This window comes from Gigantopelta aegis, chromosome 7 (assembly GCF_016097555.1).
Source record: "Gigantopelta aegis isolate Gae_Host chromosome 7, Gae_host_genome, whole genome shotgun sequence".
Classification (NCBI taxonomy): Eukaryota; Metazoa; Mollusca; class Gastropoda; order Neomphalida; family Peltospiridae; genus Gigantopelta; species Gigantopelta aegis.
In genome coordinates this window covers 43,289,175-43,311,494 of record NC_054705.1, presented here as the reverse complement: position 1 = coordinate 43,311,494, position 22,320 = coordinate 43,289,175, and the positions used below count along the sequence as shown (strand labels likewise).

At 38.6% G+C, this 22,320-nt stretch overlaps 1 protein-coding gene across 1 annotated transcript in view; it reads right to left on the bottom strand.

Moving 5' to 3' along the window:
* LOC121377286 (cubilin-like) overlaps positions 1–15,426 on the bottom strand; it is a 61,377-nt gene extending 45,951 nt beyond the window's left edge. The window contains exons 1-7 of the mRNA XM_041505222.1: positions 15,210–15,426; positions 13,233–13,320; positions 12,633–12,760; positions 11,528–11,710; positions 10,229–10,331; positions 8,209–8,336; positions 220–360 (exon numbers count right to left, since the gene is read on the bottom strand). Of these exons, the coding sequence (XP_041361156.1) occupies positions 220–360; positions 8,209–8,336; positions 10,229–10,331; positions 11,528–11,710; positions 12,633–12,760; positions 13,233–13,320; positions 15,210–15,264 (826 nt within the window). The 5' untranslated portion in view covers positions 15,265–15,426. The remainder of the gene's footprint in view (positions 1–219; positions 361–8,208; positions 8,337–10,228; positions 10,332–11,527; positions 11,711–12,632; positions 12,761–13,232; positions 13,321–15,209) is intronic.
* Between the last annotated feature and the right edge of the window lie 6,894 nt (positions 15,427–22,320).

Sequence of the window (22,320 nt, the reverse complement as noted above, 5' to 3'; positions counted from 1 at the left end):
AAGGGATCTTTTATATGCACGATCCCCCAGACAAAATAGCCTAGCACATACCACGGTCTTTGATATACCAGTCGTGGTGCACTGGTTGGAGAGAGAAATAGTCCAAATGGGTCCATCGACGGAGATCGATCCCGCGCATCAAGTGAGCGCTTTACTACTGGGCTACGTCCCGACCCGATCAGAATAAAAGAATAAAGAGTAAAAGCAAATATAACTTGCATGGTTTTGTGGCGAATATCTTCAGAGCAAAACCTTTCTTTTCCACATCCAGGTCTGTTGTGAAGTTGATGTGAACTTTAGATCCGCTGCTTACCAGAAACAAGGAGTACGGTGAACCACAACGTACAACTGGTACTTGCCCTAGAAACAAAATGTAGTCTAGTGTGTAGAAATATTAAGGACAATATATAAAATCTAATGTCTAAAAAATTAACCGCAGAGGTGTATGTAGAAATATGGAGTACAGTATTTTAAAGTCTAAATCCGTAGAAATAAAATGCAGGCTAGTATGTAGAAATATCGAATGCAATATACAAAAGTTTAAATCCGTAGAAATAAAATACAGGGTAGTATGTAGAAATATTGAGTACAATATACTAGTGTCTAAATCCGTAGAAATAAAATGCAGGGTAGCATGTAGAAATATCGAATACAATATAGTAAAGTCTAAATCCGTAGAAATAAAATGCAGGGTAGCATGTAGAAATATCGAATACAATATATTAAAGTCTAAATCCGTAGAAATAAAATGCAGGGTAGTATGTTGAAATATCGAATACAATATATTAAAGTCTAAATCCGTAGAAATAAAATGCTGGGTAGTATATAGAAATATCGAATACAATATAGTAAAGTCTAAATCCGTAGAAATAAAATGCAGGCTAGTATGTAGAAATATCGAATGCAATATACAAAAGTTTAAATCCGTAGAAATGAAATACAGGGTAGTATGTAGAAATATTGAGTACAATATAGTAAAGTTTAAATCCGTAGAAATAAAATGCAGGGTATTATGTAGAAATATCGTACAATATATTAAAGTCTAAATCCGTAGAAATAAAATGCAGGGTACTATGTAGAAATATTGAGTACAATATACTAGAGTCTAAATCCGTAGAAATAAAATACAGGGTAGTATGTAGAAATATCGAATACAATATATTAAAGTCTAAATCCGTAGAAATAAAATGCAGTTTAGTATGTAGAAATATCGAATATAATATATTAAAGTCTAAATCCGTAGAAATAAAATGCAGTTTAGTATGTAGAAATATTGAGTACAATATACTAAAGTTTAAATCCGTAGAAATAAAATGCAGGGTAGCATGTAGAAATATCGAATACAATATATTAAAGTCTAAATCCGTAGAAATAAAATGCAGGGTAGTATGTAGAAATATTGAGTATAATATACTAGAATCTAAATCCGTAGAAATAAAATTGAGAGTAGTAGTATGTAGAAATATGGAGTACAATATACTAAAGTTTAAATCCGTAGAAATAAAATGCAGGGTAGCATGTAGAAATATCGAATACAATATATTAAAGTCTAAATCCGTAGAAATAAAATGCAGGGTAGCATGTAGAAATATAGAATACAATATATTAAAGTCTAAATCCGTAGAAATAAAATGCAGGGTAGCATGTAAAAATATCGAATACAATATATTAAAGTCTAAATCCGTAGAAAAAAAAACATAGGGTAGTATGCAGAAAGTTCGAGTACAGGGGCTCATTTCACAAACTATCGTAAGTTTAGAACTGCGACTATACATGGGCGGATCCAAGGGGGGGGACCAGGGGGACGCGTCCCCCCCCCCCAAAATTGTTCAAGTGCCCTCAAAATGTCCAAGTGCCCTTTTTGTTTGTAGAATTTTTTTTTTTTTAAGTAAACAATAATTATATTGTAGATAAATGAAATCAAGATTTTCGTGTACATGCGCAAGCTTGCAGATATGTGTCTGTGTTATTGAGTCTCAATGGGGCCCCATTGAGGTTCTAACGCGAGTGACGCCAATTTACTTCATTATTGCTAGTATATTATGACGTACAACTGTAGGAATTCATATTAATTGTAAATATCAAAACTTGTAGTAAGGTGCCCTTTTGACGAGTCAATGTGCCCTTCTTTTTTGGTCCCCCCCCCCCCTAAAAATATTTCCTGGATCCGCCCATGCTATACTATCTGCAGTTATACCGGGCATACAGTTACATCTGTTTGACGTCTATTTCACACAGGAAATGACATCATTACAGAAGATGGAGCAGTTTAAGGACAAAGGAAAAAGAAATATGTGTATTTTTAACTATAGTTGTTGTACTATAATAGTAATAAAAACTGATATAGTCGTAGACTTATGTTTATGTGCAAAACTAGGCTTACGATGTTTTGTGAAATTTGGCCCAAGTTATTAAAGTTTAAATCCGTAGAAATAAAATGCAGGGTAGTATGTAGAAATATCGAATACAATATACTAAAGTCTAAATCCGTAGAAATAAAATGCAGGATAGTATGTAGAAATAGATGGTACAATTTATCCTATAACTTACCCATAATATCCATGTCATAAAACCATGTGATCATTTTAGTGTATTAACCCGGTTAATAATGGTATGCAAATTTGCAAGGTCTATAGGTAAATGTGTTGCTGTGGATGGGTCATTTGCTTACAAGCCAACAAGACCTGTGTACCTGAGCGTAACATTTTCAAAGATTTAGTTAAAATGCGTGACGTCAAACTAATTTGTGCTAATCGTGATGACGTCATATTACCGATGGCGGCGACTGTAGTACTGTGTTTTATTAAAAAAATTATTAAAATATTATGTTACAAGTGTTATAGGATAAATAGAATTCGCTACTCGTGTTTTTTAATATGTAAAATATCAACCTCGTCTAGTTAATCGGTATTTTTCTCGGCAGAGCCTCGACAAATACCGATCAACATAGACTCGGTTGATATTTTCCATATTAAAAAATACTCGTGACGAATCCTCTATGTATTAAAGTCTAAATCCGTAGAAATAAAATGCAAGGTAGTGTATAGAGGATAATAAACGAGTTACCAGTTATTATCAAATTTATGTCCCGAGTGAAATAATTTTCAGTTGTCACGAGCTTTAGCGAGTGACAAATGAAAATTATTTCACGAGGGACATAAATTTTATAATAACTGGTACCGAGTTTGTTATTCTATTTATTATCAAAGCTATTTTTCTCTAAAAGCCTTTATTTTATATGCACATACACGAAGGCCAACCTGTATAGAAACAATGTAAACCACTTTACGCATTGTTCTGACAATTGCTATAGCTTTGTAATTTAATCACGTTCATAGATAATTTTTAAAAACAAACGTTCTTTTTATTCTGCTACAAAATCTATAATGAATTGCATTAAAATAACATTTTGTTATAAATTTAACACCAAAAACAGAGAGCTATAAACGCAAACTCTTTTTTTTTTAAATGACGTCATTTTGTGTTTGCCAAATCGTGATGACGTCATATTTAGTACCGACAACGTCATTGGTTTGTAAGCGTCAAATTGTCCAATAATATGTAATAGTTATATCATGGTTTTGATGAGTTAACTGTATTTAGACGGCGGCACGAGACGGAGTGCCCACCGTCTAAATACAGTTAACTCATTAAAACCATGATATAACTGTTTTGTACCATGACTGACACTGTGACAGCCGTCATGAGACCACGCCCTTCTTATGACGTAATCACTTTCGCGCCCATTTACTTCAGTTGATCTTGCGTCAGTTGTGCGCTAGCGGTGACGCGATTTGGTTTTAAAATGGATTCGACGGATATATTTTTTTAGATCTTGACGATTACGCATTATCGCAGCTGGCTTCCAGTATGGAAAATGATTACTTGGATGCTCTAACATTATTTCAAACCTGTGACAGATGAGATTATCGAACGTTTAATTTCCGAGCAGCAGAACAATATACAAAAATACGAGATTGGCGATTAAAATGTCCAACGCATAGCAGGAAATTCGAGGCGACTTGCACAAAATGGACGCGTGACACAGTGCTTGTTCGCCTGTTGTGTTCCGAAATTGTGATTTTCATTTTTAATGCTCAGGATTTACACAAAAGTGCACGTTTAAGTTAAAAATTAATAGGACTACATAATAGTTTGTATCTGTGTAAAAAATTAAAAATTAAAATTTTTTTTTTAAATTTGATCTAAAATACCCATTTATCATGATTTATTTTTGGTTTTATTTTTTATTATTTATTATCTTAAGCTTTATTTTTCTCTGTACAATCAAAACAGTGCAGGTTATTTTAGCCATGGTATAACTGAAACTGTGTGGGTAGCTGAAGTTAACTGCACAGCGTTAGGTCACGCCCCTCACAGACACGTCAATCATGATACAAAACAGTTCGTTAACTGTATTTAGACGGCGGGCACTCGACTCCGTCACGTGCCGCCGTCTAAATACAGTTAACTCGTCAAAACCATGATATAACTATTACTTAGACCAATGCAGAATATTTCTCACTGAGAAAATATGGAAAATTTTTTCGCTGTTATGAATGACCGCTGGGGTAATAAATAGAAATATCGATTACAATATATTAAAGTTTAAATCCGCTGGGGTAATAAATAGAAATATCGATTACAATATATTAAAGTTTAAATCCGTAGAAATGAAATGCAGGGTAGTATATAGAAATATCGAATACAATATACTAAAGTCTAAATCCGTAGAAATAAAATGCAGGGTAGTATGTAGAAATATCGAATACAATATACTAAAGTCTAAATCCGTAGAAATAAAATGCAGGGTAGTATGTAGAAATATCGAATACAATATACTAAAGTCTAAATCCGTAGAAATAAAATGCAGGGTAGTATGTAGAAATATCGAATACAATAATATACTAAAGTCTAAATACGTAGAAGGGCAGTTTCACGGGAAAGGTTGCACTGCTCGTTGATTGGAATAAAAGTTTCATTATAAGTACCTGTGTGAATGGTATAGCAACCTACAAACCAATCCCAACATGCTTATATGTATGATTTAAATTCATTTAAAATTAACTATTAATTCACTGATGCAGTGGTAATTTTATGTCACAATGTTCAAGTTCCGGAAAGGACATTTTACAACATGTTAAAGCTGAGCAGATTTGATATTGACATGTCTGGGTGTTGTTATGTACATGTGATTTGTATGGAAGTCTGAGACATTTGTTGACCAATCTGTAGGTGTTAGTGGGTTTGACTGTTTGACTGTTGTTTAATACAGGTGCCTGCTTAATGCAGGTCAGTTCATATTACTACAGAATCTGATGTTTTTTTAAGAATACTGTTTACTATGACGAGGGTTATTACACTGGACAAATAACCAATATACAATCAGGGCTTCTAGAATTTTGATAAAATCCACTAGCCATGGGATCAATGATTTTTTTAAAATGTACTAGCCACAATTAAACATTCACTAGCCCTACTTTATTTAAGTTAATATAATTTTACTAAATAATAGTAATAATCGGATATGTCACTTAAAGAGGGAGATCTTAAAAACACTAACATTGGAAGATGGGATGGGGGCAGGATATTCATATTTACAAAATAGACTTAACTGCAACATTTGACCAAAAACAATTCACTAGCTGTTGGGCATGGCAATAGAAGTTATTTACTAGCCCAACATTGAATATCACTAGCCATGGAAGTGGGACTACCATAATCTAGAAGCCCTGTCTGGCATGGCGATAGTGGTTATTTACTAGCCCAACACTGAATATCACTAGCCATGGAAGTGGGACTACCATAATCTAGAAGCCCTGTCTGACATGGCAATAGTAGTTATTTACTAGCCCAATATTGAATATCACTAGCCATGGGAGTGGGGCTACCATAATCTAGAAGCCCTGTCTGACATGGCAATAGTAGTTATTTACTAGCCCAACATTGAATATCACTAGCCATGGGAGTGGGGCTACCATAATCTAGAAGCCCTGTCTGACATGGCAATAGTAGTTATTTACTAGCCCAACATTGAATATCACTAGCCATGGGAGTGGGGCTACCATAATCTAGAAGCCCTGTCTGACATGGCAATAGTAGTTATTTACTAGCCCAACATTGAATATCACTAGCCATGGGAGTGGGGCTACCATAATCTAGAAGCCCTGTCTAAAATGGCAATAGTAGTTATTTACTAGCCCAACACTGAATATCACTAGCCATGGGAGTGGGGCTACCATAATCTAGAAGCCCTGGCTGGCATGACAATAGTAGTTATTTACTAGCCCAATATTGAATATCACTAGTCATGGAAGTGGGACTACCATAATCTAGAAGCCCTGTCTGGCATGGCGATAGTGGTTATTTACTAGCCCAACATTGAATATCACTAGCCATGGAAGTGGGACTACCATAATCTAGAAGCCCTGTCTGGCATGGCAATAGTAGTTATTTACTAGCCCAACATTGAATATCACTAGCCATGGGAGTGGGACTACCTTAATCTAGAAGCCCTGTCTGACATGGCAATAGTAGTTATTTACTAGCCCAATATTGAATATCACTAGCCATGGGAGTGGGGCTACCATAATGTAGAAGCCCTGACAATGCAAGTGTAAAGTGCTTGAAGGTGATCATATTTGTATGAAATTCCTTCATGAGTGTAAAGTGACTTCAACATTTAAATGGCCACGGACAAGGTCCTCCCAGACTGTCGGAGTGGAGTGCTTAGAAAGTCGTTTCATCTTTCTTGGGCATTACGGTTGAAGGACATGAGCCTTTTATTCTGCCACAGTTGCAGGACGTAAAATCCAAATATTACAAAATAAAGCTGGCAAGTAAGGACATTACAAGCTAAGTAGATTGTGTGTCTTGTATGCAGCAGTGTACATATGAATGACAGGTAATCTTTCAATGTTAATTATCTAATTACACCATTACATGCAGATTCATATCAAATATTATTTCCTAATACAATTATGAATTAAAATTTAAAAACAAGATTATGAGCAGTCTCAGTTTATTTAACTGAAATCTACATGTTAAAAAAATGTCCCCTCCTAAACGAAATTGCCATTTTCACAGTGCATTGTTTAAAAGCTTATATCACTGCTAATACTAATGCAATCAACATTATGTTTTTAACTAGTATTCTACAAAACATATTGAAATTTCTTTTCTAATTCAGTTATAGACATTCTGTTTGAAGATTAGTATTTAATGGTTTCTGTTTAAAATAAATCATTTTTAAATAGAACACTATTGCTAAAATATTATCAAAAATCATCAGAAAACAGTTATTCTTAATAGTTTCCTATTTTAAAGTTTATATTTAGAAATGTATCACATAAAAGCTTATTATTATGCTGTACCTATGTGTCCTCATATTTTTATACTGTGCATGTAATCATATCACTGATTATTTTATAAACCGTAACAGCTGTAGGTCCAATTTTTTATAAAACATTTCACTAGTCATATTGCTTTTTAAAAATATAGGTTTTTTTATAGAATGCTGCATAGTTAATTGTTGGGTCCCAGTGAGACTCTTTATGCAAACTTTCCCGTGAAACTGCCCAGAAACAAAATGCAGGCTAGTATGTAGAAATATGGAGTACAGCATTTTAAAGTCTAAATCCGTAGAAATAAAATGCAGGGTAGTATATAGAAATATTGAGTACAATATACTAAAGTCTAAATCCATAGAAATAAAATGCAAGATAGTTTGTAGAAATCTTGTGTACAATATATTAAAGTTTAAATTCGTAGAAATAAAATGCTGGGTAGTATGCAGAAAAATGGAGTACAATGTATTAAAGTCTAAATCCGTATAAATAAAATGCAGGGTAGTATATAGAAATATTGAGTACAATATACTAAAGTCTAAATCCATAGAAATAAAATGCAAGATAGTTTGTAGAAATCTTGTGTACAATATATTAAAGTTTAAATTCGTAGAAATAAAATGCTGGGTAGTATGCAGAAAAATGGAGTACAATGTATTAAAGTCTAAATCCGTATAAATAAAATGCAGGGTAGTAGGCCTATGTAGAAATATCGAGTCTAAATCCGTAGAAATGGTGGTGGATGGCAGTGGTGGTAGTAGTGGTGGTGGTGGTGGTGGATGGTGGTGGATATGGTGTTTTGATTATGGTTTCTGTGTTTCTATAAAGAGAGTCTTGTATCATTATCAACTCTAACTCTCACCAACTCCGGTGATGCTGACGTTGTCGTACAGACAGTCCGGCTGTTTCTCAATCCGCAGACTGATGGACTCTACCACGAGGATCAGGTCCGAGCTGTTGGCCTGTACATCCCACTGGCAGTGAACAAGGCTGCAAGTACAAAAAAGACAGCTGCAATTCCGTACAAAACACACTACCAGCCTGCGTGAGACGGGTATCTACGTACCTCTATACCTCTAGCACGTGTCAGCCAACATTGGGAAGCCTAGGGGTAAAGCGCACGGCTGATGCGCGGTCGGTCTAGGATCGGTCCCCGTCGGTGGGCCCACTAGGCTATTTCTCGTTCCAGCCAGTGCACCACGACTGGTATATCGAAGGCCGTGGTATGTACTATCCTGCCTGTGGGATGGTGCATATAAAAGTTCCCTCGCTACTAATAATTTTTCTTTTAGCGGGTTTCCTCTCTATCACTGTCAAAATGATCATGTTTGACATCCAATAGCAGATGAATAATAAAACAATGTGCTTTAGTGGTGTCGTTAAGCAAAACAAACTGAAACCAACATTGGGAAAACAAATTTGAAACCCCCATGTTACCTTCACTTAAAATAACAATAATAAACAAAACAAAACATAATGGCAAGAAAGTTTTTTGTTTTTTTAACAACACCACTAGAGCACACTGATTTGCATCATCGGCTATTGGATGTCACACATTTGTTAATTGTAGTCATCAGAAGAACCCCGTTACATGTTTCCAAATGCAGCAAGGGATCTTTTATACGTACTTCTCACAGACAGGAAAGCACATACCCCAGCCTTTGACCAGTTGAGGCGCACTGGTTGGAATGAGAAAAAACCCCAATCAGTTGAATGGATCCCACGAAGTAGTTCGATTCTGTGACGCAAGCACCTGAGCTAAATTCCGCCCCATAACAACAAGAACAAAACTATGGTCAGTGTCGTATCTCTGCACAATGTAGAGTCGAATGGGTATTTGACAAAGTAGTGGTTGATTCCATGAATCTCGATCTAGTGCCTCGTCTGAAGCAAAGGTTAAGGTTTGTTTTGTTTAACGACACCACTAGAGCACATTGATTTATTAGTCATCAGCTATTGGATGTCAAATACTTGGTAATTCACATACAGTCTCAGAGAGGAAACCTGCTAAAACATCCATTATTAGCAAAGGATATTTTATATGCACCATCCCATAGACAGGGTAGCACACACCACGGTCTTTGATATAACAGTCGTGGTGCATTGACTAGAACGAGAAATAGCCCAATGTGCCCACCAACAGGGATCGATCCTAGACCAACCGCGCATCAAGCTAGCGCTTTACCACTTGTCTGTAGGTGGACAGCCAAACCCGAGAAGACCCTACCCAACCCACCTCGCGGCATTTTTTTGAAGTAGCTGAATTATTGAGGCAAATATGTTTCGACTATATTGACCGCAGGACATTCAGGCATTAATATTTTGGTTTCGTAAATTCTTGTTATTAAAAAAAAAAAAAAAAAAAAAACCTTTCCTATTTGTCAAGCCAAGGTAAACTTTGTTGGGGGTGGGTAGTTGATTCTGGAACGGGCTATAAAATATATCAATTCCATACAAACGTTTTTAGTAACTTTTATGTTCCACGTCGTGTTGATGTTTTGAAAAGTTAAAATAAGCAGTATTATTATGTATTTTATTTTTATGTATTTCATACTTTCGTGTTTATATCCAATTAGGGAAAGAGAGAGAGGGGGGGGGGGGGGGGGGGGAGAGGAGAGAGAGAGAGAGAGAGAGAGAGAGAGAGAGAGAGAGAGAGAGAGAAGATTAATAATAGAATGCCGTGGTATGTGCTATCCTGTATATGGGATGGTACACTTAAAAGATCCCTTGCTACTGATAGAAATATGTAGCGGATTTCCTCTCTAAGACTATATGTCAAAATTACCAAATGTTTGGCATTCAGTAGTCGATGATTAATAAATCAATGTGCTCTATTGGTGCCGATAAACGAACGAAACTTCTTTCTTTCCAAGGATACTTACCTAGGATACTTGACGGGGAATCCTGGCGAATAGATAAACACGGGAGATCCAGGAAACACTGTCAGGGTTGGCCGTTTCTCCTCCCTATCACAATACAGAAATCCTGGAAAACAAAACACAATAAATTCATAATAGTGTTGAAGTTATACATGTACCTCTATTTAAACCTTTCTGCCAAGCAGGGTCCTGGGCGTAGGAAGGTGCTAAGAGGGAGGGGGGGGGGACACACACGCATACATACACACACACACGCACGCACACATACATACATACATACATACATACATACATATATGGATGCCTCAATAGCTCAAAAGATATCGTGGCAAGTCTGTAAGTTGCGGACGTATCTGTGTTATAGGTGTACAGGGGCGGATCCAGGAATTTTAGCAGGGGGGGGCCAGTCTTGAGCCTTTGAAGGCCCCCCCACCCTCGATAGGAAATTTTCATATTTGAAGAGCTTTAGATGGATTTGAAGTATATTCCCGTTATCAAAATCCTGCTTGTTGGTCACGAGCAGGGTGGGGGGGGGTCCAGACCCCCTCGACCCCCCCCCCCCGGATCCGCGTCTGGTGTATAAACATACTGTACATGTATAAGTATATATATAATTACACGTATAAGCGTATAAAAAACATCGCTGCTGTTACAAAGTGGGGGGGACATGCCCCTTGCACCCCACCCACCACCACCCCCGCCTGTGAGAGTACATAATAAAAATAAATTCGAACGACAAAACCGTAACACGTGATCAATGCAGAGTGGAATGGGTATTTGGTAGATTAGTGGTTGAATATAATGTATTCGTCTAGGTCTACTGGGCTGAACGGGAAAACTAATTGTCTAAAGATAAGTGTATGGCGTGGATGACCACAAGGGGTAAGCAGTTGGCGTGACAAGGTCTGGTATGTGGAGGCGTACATCGAAAACAATGAATCAATAAGAGGAGCTATCAGATCGAGAAGACATAAACTGGAATTCAAATAAATTAAAAGGGGTAGGGGTCAGGGGGGTCTTATAAATAACAAAATCTCAAAACAAGTCAAAAATTAAAATAAAGAAAAAAATAAGAAAAAAGGAAAGAAAAGAAAAAACATTTAATAAAATAAAATATAATGAAATATAATATAATATAATATAATATAATATTAATTTAAAAAAAAAAAAAACAACCTTTTACAGAGGGAGCGGAGTATAGATCCTGTTATCTCTCGTACCTCCCGCTGGGTATAGATCCTGTTATCTCTCGTACCTCCCGCTCTCTCACTACGGAAGCACCATCTACTTTGCTATACTCACGATCATGAGCAGTGTCATGCTGTGATACTTTAATCTGAAAACTTCCAACATCGTGCGAGTTATCGGACCTGAAGATGACCGTGACGTCAGAGCGCACTTCCACTGTAGCAGACGAGATCTTTCCGCACCACCGACCTGCAGACGTCGTCTTCTTGGCAGAATGCCCATCTTCTGAACTTTGAACTGCAAATTGTTTTACATTCAATTTGTATAGTCTGGGACCAATGTATTAAACATAAGCAATGTTTAAGCTGCCATTCGTCAAACGTTTATGTGGGATAATACATATATTATAAAACATTCCTTTCTGCTAATGCGGGAAAAAAAGTAAACTTTTTGTTGAAAGCCGGATTCCAAATATACTAATTGAAAAAATAAGGGAACACTTGACAGTGTAGACTACATTAATTTAAGTCTCTACTACCGTAGTAAAATTTAAAGCTTGTTTTGTTCAACGACATCACTAGAGCACATTGATTTATTAATAATCGGGTACTGGATGTCAAACATTTCGTAAGTTTGACATATAGTCTTAGAGAGGAGACCGGCTACATTTTTCCATTAGTAGCAAGGGATATTTTATATGCACCATCCCACAGTCAGGATAGTATATAACACGGCCTTTGAAATACAGTCGTGGTGTACTAGCTGGAACGAGAAAGAATCCAGCTTAAAAAACAACAACTATAAGATAGTTTTATGATTTCTTACACAAGGCGGCTGTTTAATATCGGTACGTTTGTAATACATTATTGCAGTACAGTACAGTACAGTACGGCGGCCTTTAAAATCAATTTGGCTGTTTAATAATAGAAGTTTTAAAATAGTCCGAACAGAAAAAATATATGTTACATTATTTTGTAGATTTAACATTAATTTTTGTTTTGTTTTGAAAGTTGTATTTGTGTTGTTGGAGGGTTTTGTTGTTGTTGTTTTTTGTTTTTTTTGGGGGTAGGGCCTACTTATTTTTTTTTTGGGGGGGGGGGGGGGGGTCGCCTTTTTTTCTTTCTTTTTTTCTTTTTTTTCCAGTTACCATTTTCTTAATCGCCAGTATTGCAGTGCACGGTTGTTGTTTTTTGGCCAGTAAATAATTTCAAACACTTACCAGCAAGTACTTCCACGTGCGGTGCTAATCCCGAATCACAACTTGCGCCTTCTTCGAGGTCAAAGGACACGACCTCGACCCTGATGACGTCTTTGACCTTCTGAAATCTCCACTCACAGTGTCTTTTCCTAGTCAAGATTATAATATTTTCTGACAATTAAGGAAGGAAATGTTTTATTTAACGACGCACTCGACGCATTTTATTTACAGTTATATGGCGTCAGACATATAGTTAAGGACCACACATATACTGAGAGGAAACCCGCTGTCGCCACTTCATGGGCTACTCGTTTCGATTAGCAGCAAGGGATCTTTTATATGCACCATCCCACAGACAGGATAGTACATACCATGGCCTTTGATATGCCAGTCGTGGTGCACTGGCTGGAGCGAGAAATAGGCCAATGGGCCCACCGACGGGGATCGATCTCAGACCGACCGCGCACCAAGTGAACGCTTGACCATCGGGTGTTTGGAAATTAAATGTTACTATTGTGTAACTACTAACATTAATGACATTAAGATTTCTTATGAGTTTTTTTTTTTTTTTTTGGAGGGGGGGCTGTCTTTATTTTATTTTATTTTTCGTTTAATACTCACCCTGTAACAGGAGTCGAATACACCGGAGATGATATAGTGACATCATGATCGTCGTGGTATATGGATGGACCCTGGCACTGGGTCCAAACTGAAACAAACAACAACAACAAAAAGAGTCCATCACACGACTATGTTATATTTAAAGCCACTAACCCTGACTTCAAACTGAAACAAACAAAAACATTCAAATTCATCACGTTATATTTAAAGCCACTGAACTCAGGTTTTAGTTAGTGAACAATATTTCGGCTGTTAAAGCTCAATGTTTTTGTTGTTGTTTGATTGGGGTTGGGGGGGTGGGGGGGGGGGGGGGGGGGTATTGTTTTGTGATTAAGCGTCTTGATGTTCGTCATTGAGTATGTAGTAGTGTAGGTCAAAATGCATTTTAAACGTCACAGAAGAAGTTCTTATTACCTAAAGGCCTTGCGTCTGTACCCACTAAGTCGTTAAACTCGCTCTGTACGGGAGCCGGTACTGGGAGGCGAACCCGGTACGTACCAGCCATAAGTCTGATGGCTTAATCACAACACAGTCTACACCGTCGAGGTCGGTACAAAGAGTTTTAAAACTGAAGCACATTGGTTCATTAATCATCGGCTACTGTATGTTAAACATTTGGTCATTCTCATATTTAGAATACTCATTTCCATGCATCTGAAGGGACGGGACGTAGCTCGATGCGCGATCGGTCTGGGATCGATCCCCGTCGGTGGGCCCATTGGGCTATTTCTCCTCACAGCCAGTGTACCACGACTGGTATATCAAAGGCCGTGGTATGTGATATCCTGTCTGTGGGATGGTGTATATAAAAGATTATTTGCTGCTAATCGGAAAGAGTAGCCCATGAAGTGGCGACAGCGGGTTTCCTCTCAATATCTGTGTGGTCCTTAACCATATGTCTGACGCCATATAACTGTAATTAAAATGTGTTGAGTGCGTCGTTAAATAAAACATTTCTTTCTTTGTTTTCCATGCATCTGAAGTGGATCTGGTCATCTAGGGTTTTATAATACCCCTAAATGCATTTTCCATGATTCTAAAAATGCACGTTCGTCTGAGAAGTATTAGCTATCGAGTCAACCTTGAATCTAATTTGGGCGGTATTTCCCCGTTTAAAAGTCACAGATTTTAGTTTCTCTCTATTATAACCTCATCCAAATGTGTGTTGCAGGTTTGTAGATTAACTAAACTTAGTGTCCATTTTCACGTGCTGAAACTAGGGTCCGCGAAATGGCTTTGCTTTGGTTACATACTAGTATTTTAAATGCATTTTATAGACCCACGGAATACAATGACATTATTCATCATAAAGAACGCGGCAAACATAAAAGGAAGCCAAACACACCAATAAAGGGCTGAGATTTTAAAACAAGTGTTTCTGTACGATGAGCAAGATATCTAATTATACAATGTCCGGGATGGTGACGGTAAATTGTCACGATCTTTAGGCGATAGATATATACACAGCCAGACACAGAGAGACAGATACACACACATAGTTATATGAACACACACACACACACACACACACACGCGCGCGCGCGCACACACACACACACACACACACACACACAAATATATATAATATAGGTTAAAATCAGTGTCTGAAATTGGGCAGTGTATGTGTGTGTGTGTATATCACATATGCACTCTCTTTCTCTGTCTCGCTCTCTCCCTCTCGCTCTCTGTCTCTCTGTCTCTCTCTCTCTCTCTCTCTCTCTCTCTCTCTCTCTCTCTCTCTCTCTCTCTCTCTCTCTCTCTCTCGCACACACACACATACAGAGAGAGGTATGTGAGAGAGAGAGAGAGAGAGAGAGAGAGAGAGAGAGAGAGAGAGAGGAGAGAGAGAGAGAGAGAGAGAGAGAGACAACCACAAGGAACATAGTATTAGTACGCAAATCGCCGCACCCCACTGCTCGTACTTCAATAGCCCTTTACGCGTAACGCCTGTAGGTGATCGGTCGCGTAAACACTTACCTGTACTGAACGTCGTAAACAGGACGGTGACCACCAGAACCGCAGTGCCGTCCATTACACCCGTACACTCTCCCAACTAGCAGACGAAATTTCACTGACGTTTTCTTCTCTCTTTGTCATTCGTTTTCCCCCCAGTGTCGCACACATAACTAAAATATCGCATTTCCTTATTTCACCTGCCGTGTCGTCATGTGTTGTAAATACCTGTATTTCCACTTGGCTGGTTTGACGTTGTCATTGTGCAGCTGTTCTATAAATAGATTATGGATCTCGGTTGTCGGTTTGTTTATCAGTTTTATGACGTATCAGTGTCGAACGTTGAATAGTTCTCTATTCAACACCTGCTGTACTTAGCACTGGTCACCTGGTGAATGTTTCGCATAAGACATCGGACATAATTAAGGTTGGTAGGTACTGGGTTCGTAGTCCGGTGCCGGCTCCCAACACGGAGCGAGTTTTTAACGACACAATGGGTAGGTGTAAGACCACTACACCCTTTTCGCTCTTACCAACCACTAACCCACTGTCCTGGACAGACAGCCCAAATAGCTGAGATGCGTGTGCCCAGGATAGTGTGCTTGAACCTTAATTGGTTATAAGTACAAAAATAAGTTGAAATGAAATGACATAACTTTACGTTGTTTTGGAGAAATATATTCATTATGAATAAATTAAAAATATTTAAATAATAATAAATCAATTTTTTAAATATTAATAATAACCCCCCCCCCCCCCCCCCCCCCAAATAAATAAATACAATTAAGTTGATTTACATAATCAAATTTACAGGGTAAATTTAGCATTATTTTACTTAATATAATTTGTTTTGTTTTTATATTAATATATATATACTACTCAAAAGAATTTAAGGGTCAGACGATATTTTCGACATTATTTTCTGAATGTCAATTATATTAGCTAGACCATAATGTCACGCATGGTATTGTTCCATTTTGACGAAAGTGGGTCTAAGCAACCCATAAATGAATTAAAAAACCACTGTCATTGACACTGTCGACTAGTTCTAATGACGAAAACATGCTTACATTTGCACGTAAATTAGGGCGAAAGCGAAAGGTCTGCTAAGTGCCCATAACTTGCTTTTTCACAAAGCACTTCATTTGCACGCTTTGCATGTGTATTCCATGTTCCCAATGCTGAATTTCCGTATAATTGGAGCTTGTGTTCGTGTACGGTGCACACTCCAAATTCGACAATGGTACGACGTCAACTGACTATCGAAGATCGAGGAAGGGCTATTGCTTGGCTTCAGGATGGCAATACGCAAAGAAATGTTGCTCTGAGACTTGGTGTCAGTCAGAGTGTCGTTGGCCGACTGTGGCAACGGTACCAAGCAACGAATTCTGTTCGAAATCGTCCACGTTCGGGAAGACCCCGAAGCACTACAAATAGAGAGGACCGCTACATCACCAATATGGCTCTACGTCAACGCACAACCACTCCACGCCGATTACGTGACAATCTGCGGACTGCGACTGGACCTCGGAGTGTCTGATCAAACCATACGCAATCGTCTGAGAGCCAATAATCTACGCTGCCGTCGCCAGGCTGTTCGACCACCACTCCTACCACGTCACAGAACGGCCAGACGTCACTGGTGCACACTTCATCTGCGGTGGCAACGTGTTCAGTGGGGTCGAGTGATGTTCAGTGATGAGTCCAGGTTTAGTCTCCAGTTCAACGACGGTCTACAGACGTGTCTACAGACGTCCTGGGGAGCGCTTCGCTGACGTTAACGTTAGACAACGTCACCGGTTCTGTGGTGGCAGCGTCATGGTGTGGGGCGGCATCTCTATCCACCACAGGACCCCCCTCTATGTGGTGGATGGCAATCTGAATGGAATCCGCTATCTGAATGAGATTATCCGGCCGTTGGTTCTCCCAGGCCTTCAGCAGATTGGCGGCGGGGCAGTTCTGCAGGATGACAATGCCAGACCCCACCGCGCCAGGGTGGTAACGGACTTTCTCAGACAACAAGGTATCGCCAGGATGGATTGGCCAGCATATTCGCCTGACTTGGCCCCAATAGACAACGCCAGGGACGAATTAGGCAGAAGAGTTCGGGATAACCATGCCCCTCCGGCCAACCTTCATGATCTGGGTCAACTTCTTATGGCAGAGTGGCAGGCCATTCCACAAGAGTTCTTCAGACGTCTGATCAACAGCATGAGGCAACGATGTGTCGAGTGTATTCGCGCCAGGGGTGGATTCACACACTATTAAACGAATGTTCTAATGTGTAAAATCTATGTTTGACAACCTTCAACTTTGACAGCATGTCATGTGACTTTCTTGTATACAGTGACGTTTATTTGTGGTTTTTTGTAAATATAGAACAATAAATTAAATTTTTGGTGTAGTTTACATCATCAATCTAATACACTCTGAAACTTATTTTGTTATACATTTTTGACCCTTAAATTCTTTTGAGTAGTATATATATATATATATACATGTGTGTGTGTACACATTTATTTATTTATTTATTTATTTCCCCGAAACACATTTTTTCAAAGTCTGATATTGTAATGTTGCCCAATAAATACAAAATATCAATGAACAATAAAAACAGCAAATCTCCAATGTATTATCTGGGGATATGGGGGCGGAAAGTAACTTGGTGATAAAGAACTCGCCTGTCGGTTCAGGATCTAGGATAGCCCCATTTGGCTACTTCTCGCTCCAGCCAGTGCATCGCGTCCGGTATGTCAAAGGCTGTGATATGTGGGATGGTCCATATAAATGATCCCTAGCTACTAATGGAAAAATATAGCAGGTTTCCTCTCTAAGACTATATGTCAAAATTACCAAATGTTTGACATCCAATAGCCAATGATTAATAAATAAATGTGCTCGAGTGGCGTCGTTAAACAAATCAAACTTTATCTGGGGATATAATATCACACATACACTACGCCCGCACGCAACGCATACCTAAACACCACATACGCACATCACACATACACACATATACATATACACATTTGTCACATACACAAACACACGCACTTCACACAGACACACATATACATATACACATTTGTCACATACACAAACACACGCACACCACACATACACACATATACATATACACATTTGTCACATACACAAACACACGCACTTCACACAGACACACATATACATATACACAGTTGTCACATACACAAACATACGCACATCACACAGACACACATATACATATACACATTTGTCACATACACAAACACACGCACATCACACAGACACGCATATACATATACACATTTGTCACATACACAAACACACGCACATCACACATACACGCATATACATATACACATTTGTCACATACACAAACACACGCACATCACACAGACACACATATACATATACACATTTGTCACATACACAAACACACGCACATCACACAGACACACATATACATATACACATTTGTCACATACACAAACACACGCACATCACACAGACACACATATACATATACACATTTGTCACATACACAAACACACGGGACGGGATGTAGCCCAATGGTAAAGCGTTCGCTTGATGCGCGATCTGTTTGGGATCGACCCCCGTCAGTGGGCCCAATGGGCTATTTCTCGCTGCAGTCAGTGCACCACGACTGGTACATCAAAGGCCGTGGTATGTGTTATCATGTCTGTCGGATGGTGCATATAAAAGATCCCTTTCTGCTAATCGGAAAGAGTAGCCCGTGAAGTGGCGACAGCGGGTTTCCTCTCTCAATATATGTAATGTCCTAAACCATATGTCTTACGCCATATAACCGTAATTAAAATGTGTTGAGTGCGTCGTTAAATAAAACATGTCCTTCCTTATACACAAACACACGTGCACACACGTGCACACATGGTATGTCATCTAATATACTAGTCTCATGAAGTGACGACATTTTGGGTTTTTTAAAATTCTAAACCTGTCTTTTAGTAAACTGAAGATAAAATGTGGCACTTGGTATCGATCATTCTTTACCTGGTCGTTCCAGCCAGTGCACCACGACTGGTATATCAAAGGCCGTGGTATGTACTACCCTGTCTGTGGGATGGTGCATATAGAAAATCCCTTGCTGCTAATCGAAAAGTGTAGCCCATGAAGTGGCGATGGCGGGTTTCCTTTCTCAATATCTGTGGTGTTCTTAACCATATGTCTGACGCCATATAACCGTAAATAAAACGTGTTCGATGCGTCGTTAAATAAAACATTTGTTTTCTTTAAACACTGTGTGATGATCTTGATTTTTGTAGTAAATAAAGTAAGTGGCAGGATGCTACCTTGAGGTACACCCATCTTTTGTGAAAGTTGATACCACTCGCACCTAGAATAATTTGTCTTTTAAGAAATTGGAGATAAAATCAGGTAAATATCTTCTTACGCCCATGTCATGGAGGTCTTTCAAAATGCCATACATCCATGTTGCATTATAAATATGAACGACAAACCCGTAATCTGCCCTCAGAGCCGTTTCTCTGTACAAGAAGGAAGGAAATGTTTTATTTATTGACGCATTCAACACATTTTATTTACTGTTATATGGCGTCAGACATATAGTTAAGGACCACACAGATATTGAGAGGAAACCCGCTGTCGCCACTTCATGGACTACTCTTTTCGATTAGCAGCAAGGGATCTTTTATATGCACCATCCCATAGACAGGGTAGTACATACCACGGCCTTTGATATACCAGTCGTGGTGCACTGGCTGGAACGAGAAATAGCCCAATGGGCCCACCGACGGGGCTCAGTGTTTAAAACTTGGTTTTGATTGATGATTTTCAGATTTTCTACGGATCGTCCAATTCGAGCATCGTTGAACTTCCGGGGGGGGGGGGGGGGGGGGGGGGGGGGGGGGGGGGGGGGGGTATTTAACTCAATCCGTTGAGTGCTCGCCTGAGATGTTGGCGTTGCAGGATCGAACCACGTCGGTGTATCCATTCAACTGATTATTTTTTTTCTCGTTCCAACCAGTGCACCACAACTGGTCAACGGCCGTGGTATATTTTTCCTGTCTGTGGAAAAGTTCATACAAAAAATCCCTTGCTGCCAATGGAAAAATGGAGAGGGTTACTCTGATGACCACGTGTCAGAATTACCAAATGTTTGACACCCAATAACTGATGATTAATATATCAAGGTTCTCTAGTGGTGTCGTTTATAATAAACTGCAAGAATTGGCGACTGGTATGGATATCGGCCAGAATAGATGTCTCCATGTCAACCCACAGCTGTTTCTGGACAGAAAGCTATATTAAATTTGTGTTCCCTATCTAAAATATGTTATAAAGAAGGGTTTAATGACACTTAATATTTTAAAGGTTAATGGTGAGCAAAATAATATGATTCGTGTGTGTATGTGTAGGTCTTTAGTTAGATCTAAACTTGATTATGGCTGCATTGAGTATAGGGTCAATATAATGTGTTGCGTGCGTCGTTAAAGTTAATTTGCCGCCTAGCTTACTCTCAGCGCATGCGTGTTCTCGTCTTGTGTTGGTTGCGAATGTCAAAACGTCAAGGTTTGTAAAGAAATGTATCAATTTCTCCGTTTTATGGGCTCTTATGACAGAGATTGGTTGTAGATTATGCTAAATGTTTAATATTTGTAATTTGTGTCTTATAAACGACACGGAGGTAAAATCTGATATGCGTGGGCTGTGCCATTGCTGCTGCTTCAAGGGGTGAATGAGTGGTGTGTTCTGTGTATTTAATAGTAAACCAAAATAAACAAAGTAAAACATATGTACAGATTAATATGTCTCTGTTACACAAACACTCAACTCTGAGTGTCAACGTGCAGCAGTATTGTACTGTACAGCACAGGTAAACATTGTATGATTACATCCCTTTTCTGTAATGGTCTAGTCTAGCTCTGTCGCAGAAAGCGGGATAACTAGTTTATATTTAGATGGCTGGCGCGTCATAAATCTAAAAAATAGACCACGCCAGGAAACTTCTTGTAATGCAAGAAAAATGTACACAGATATTCGGGCAAAATGTGCTAACCTGAGACCTTTTCACCATGTATTTCCATCATTCTACCTGCAAAATTAGTTGTATTCCATGTAAAAATGCGTAGGGATTTGTTTGCAACCCTATATAGCAGTTTGGTAGACTCGCAAGTACTTCTTTATAGTATGCCACCAAAATTACGTAGTTTCCCACATACGCTACAAATAATGTAGTGCTTGATAATAAATATATGAAGGGGTGTCATGCTAGTTTGTGTGTGTTTCCAAAGTTGATTTAACCGAAATGCGTTCATTTTTTAAAAATATTTTGTGTGTGTGTGTGTGTGTGTGTGTGTGTGTGTGTGTGTGTGTGTGTGTTGGTCACCATGGTGTATCAAAGCAATCAAGATTGTATTTGATCTTTAGCTAATGAAGAAAGAAGGAATGATTGATTGATTGATTGATTGATTGATTGAAATGTTTAACGACACCCCAGCACAAAAATACATATCGGCTATTGGGTGGTCACGATATGCACTCATGTAAAACCACAGTGTAAGGAGCTGTGGGGGGGAATTACAATATATTATAGAAGTAAGTGTTTTAAAAATATGGCATTGGATGGAATTTAAATATTCCAAAACATTTCTGTTGCCAAATATTTCTGTCGGTTGAGATGATCACACTCCACCAAAATGTGCCACACATCAGTGTACACTGACAGTGACTGAGGAGGAGGGTCCTGAAGAAAACCCGTTTCATTTAAACGACGCACTCAACACATTTTATTTACGGTTATATGGCGTCGGACATATGGTTAGGGACCACACATATTGAGAGAGGAAACCCGCTGACGCCATTTCATGGGCTACTCTTTTCGATTAGCAGCAAGGGATCTTTTATATGCATCTTTCCACAATTATTTGATTTATTAATCATCGACTATTGGATGTCAAACATTTAGCATGGTTTTTTGCCGTGGATATTTTCTTAATTGCAGGGGGTAAAATAATCATTTAGATTAAAGGGCCAGACCTTGGTTTTTAAACACTAAGGTATATATCTTCACCTAGACCTTGGTTTTTAAGGTATATATCTTCACCTAGACCCTGGTTTTTAAACACTAAGG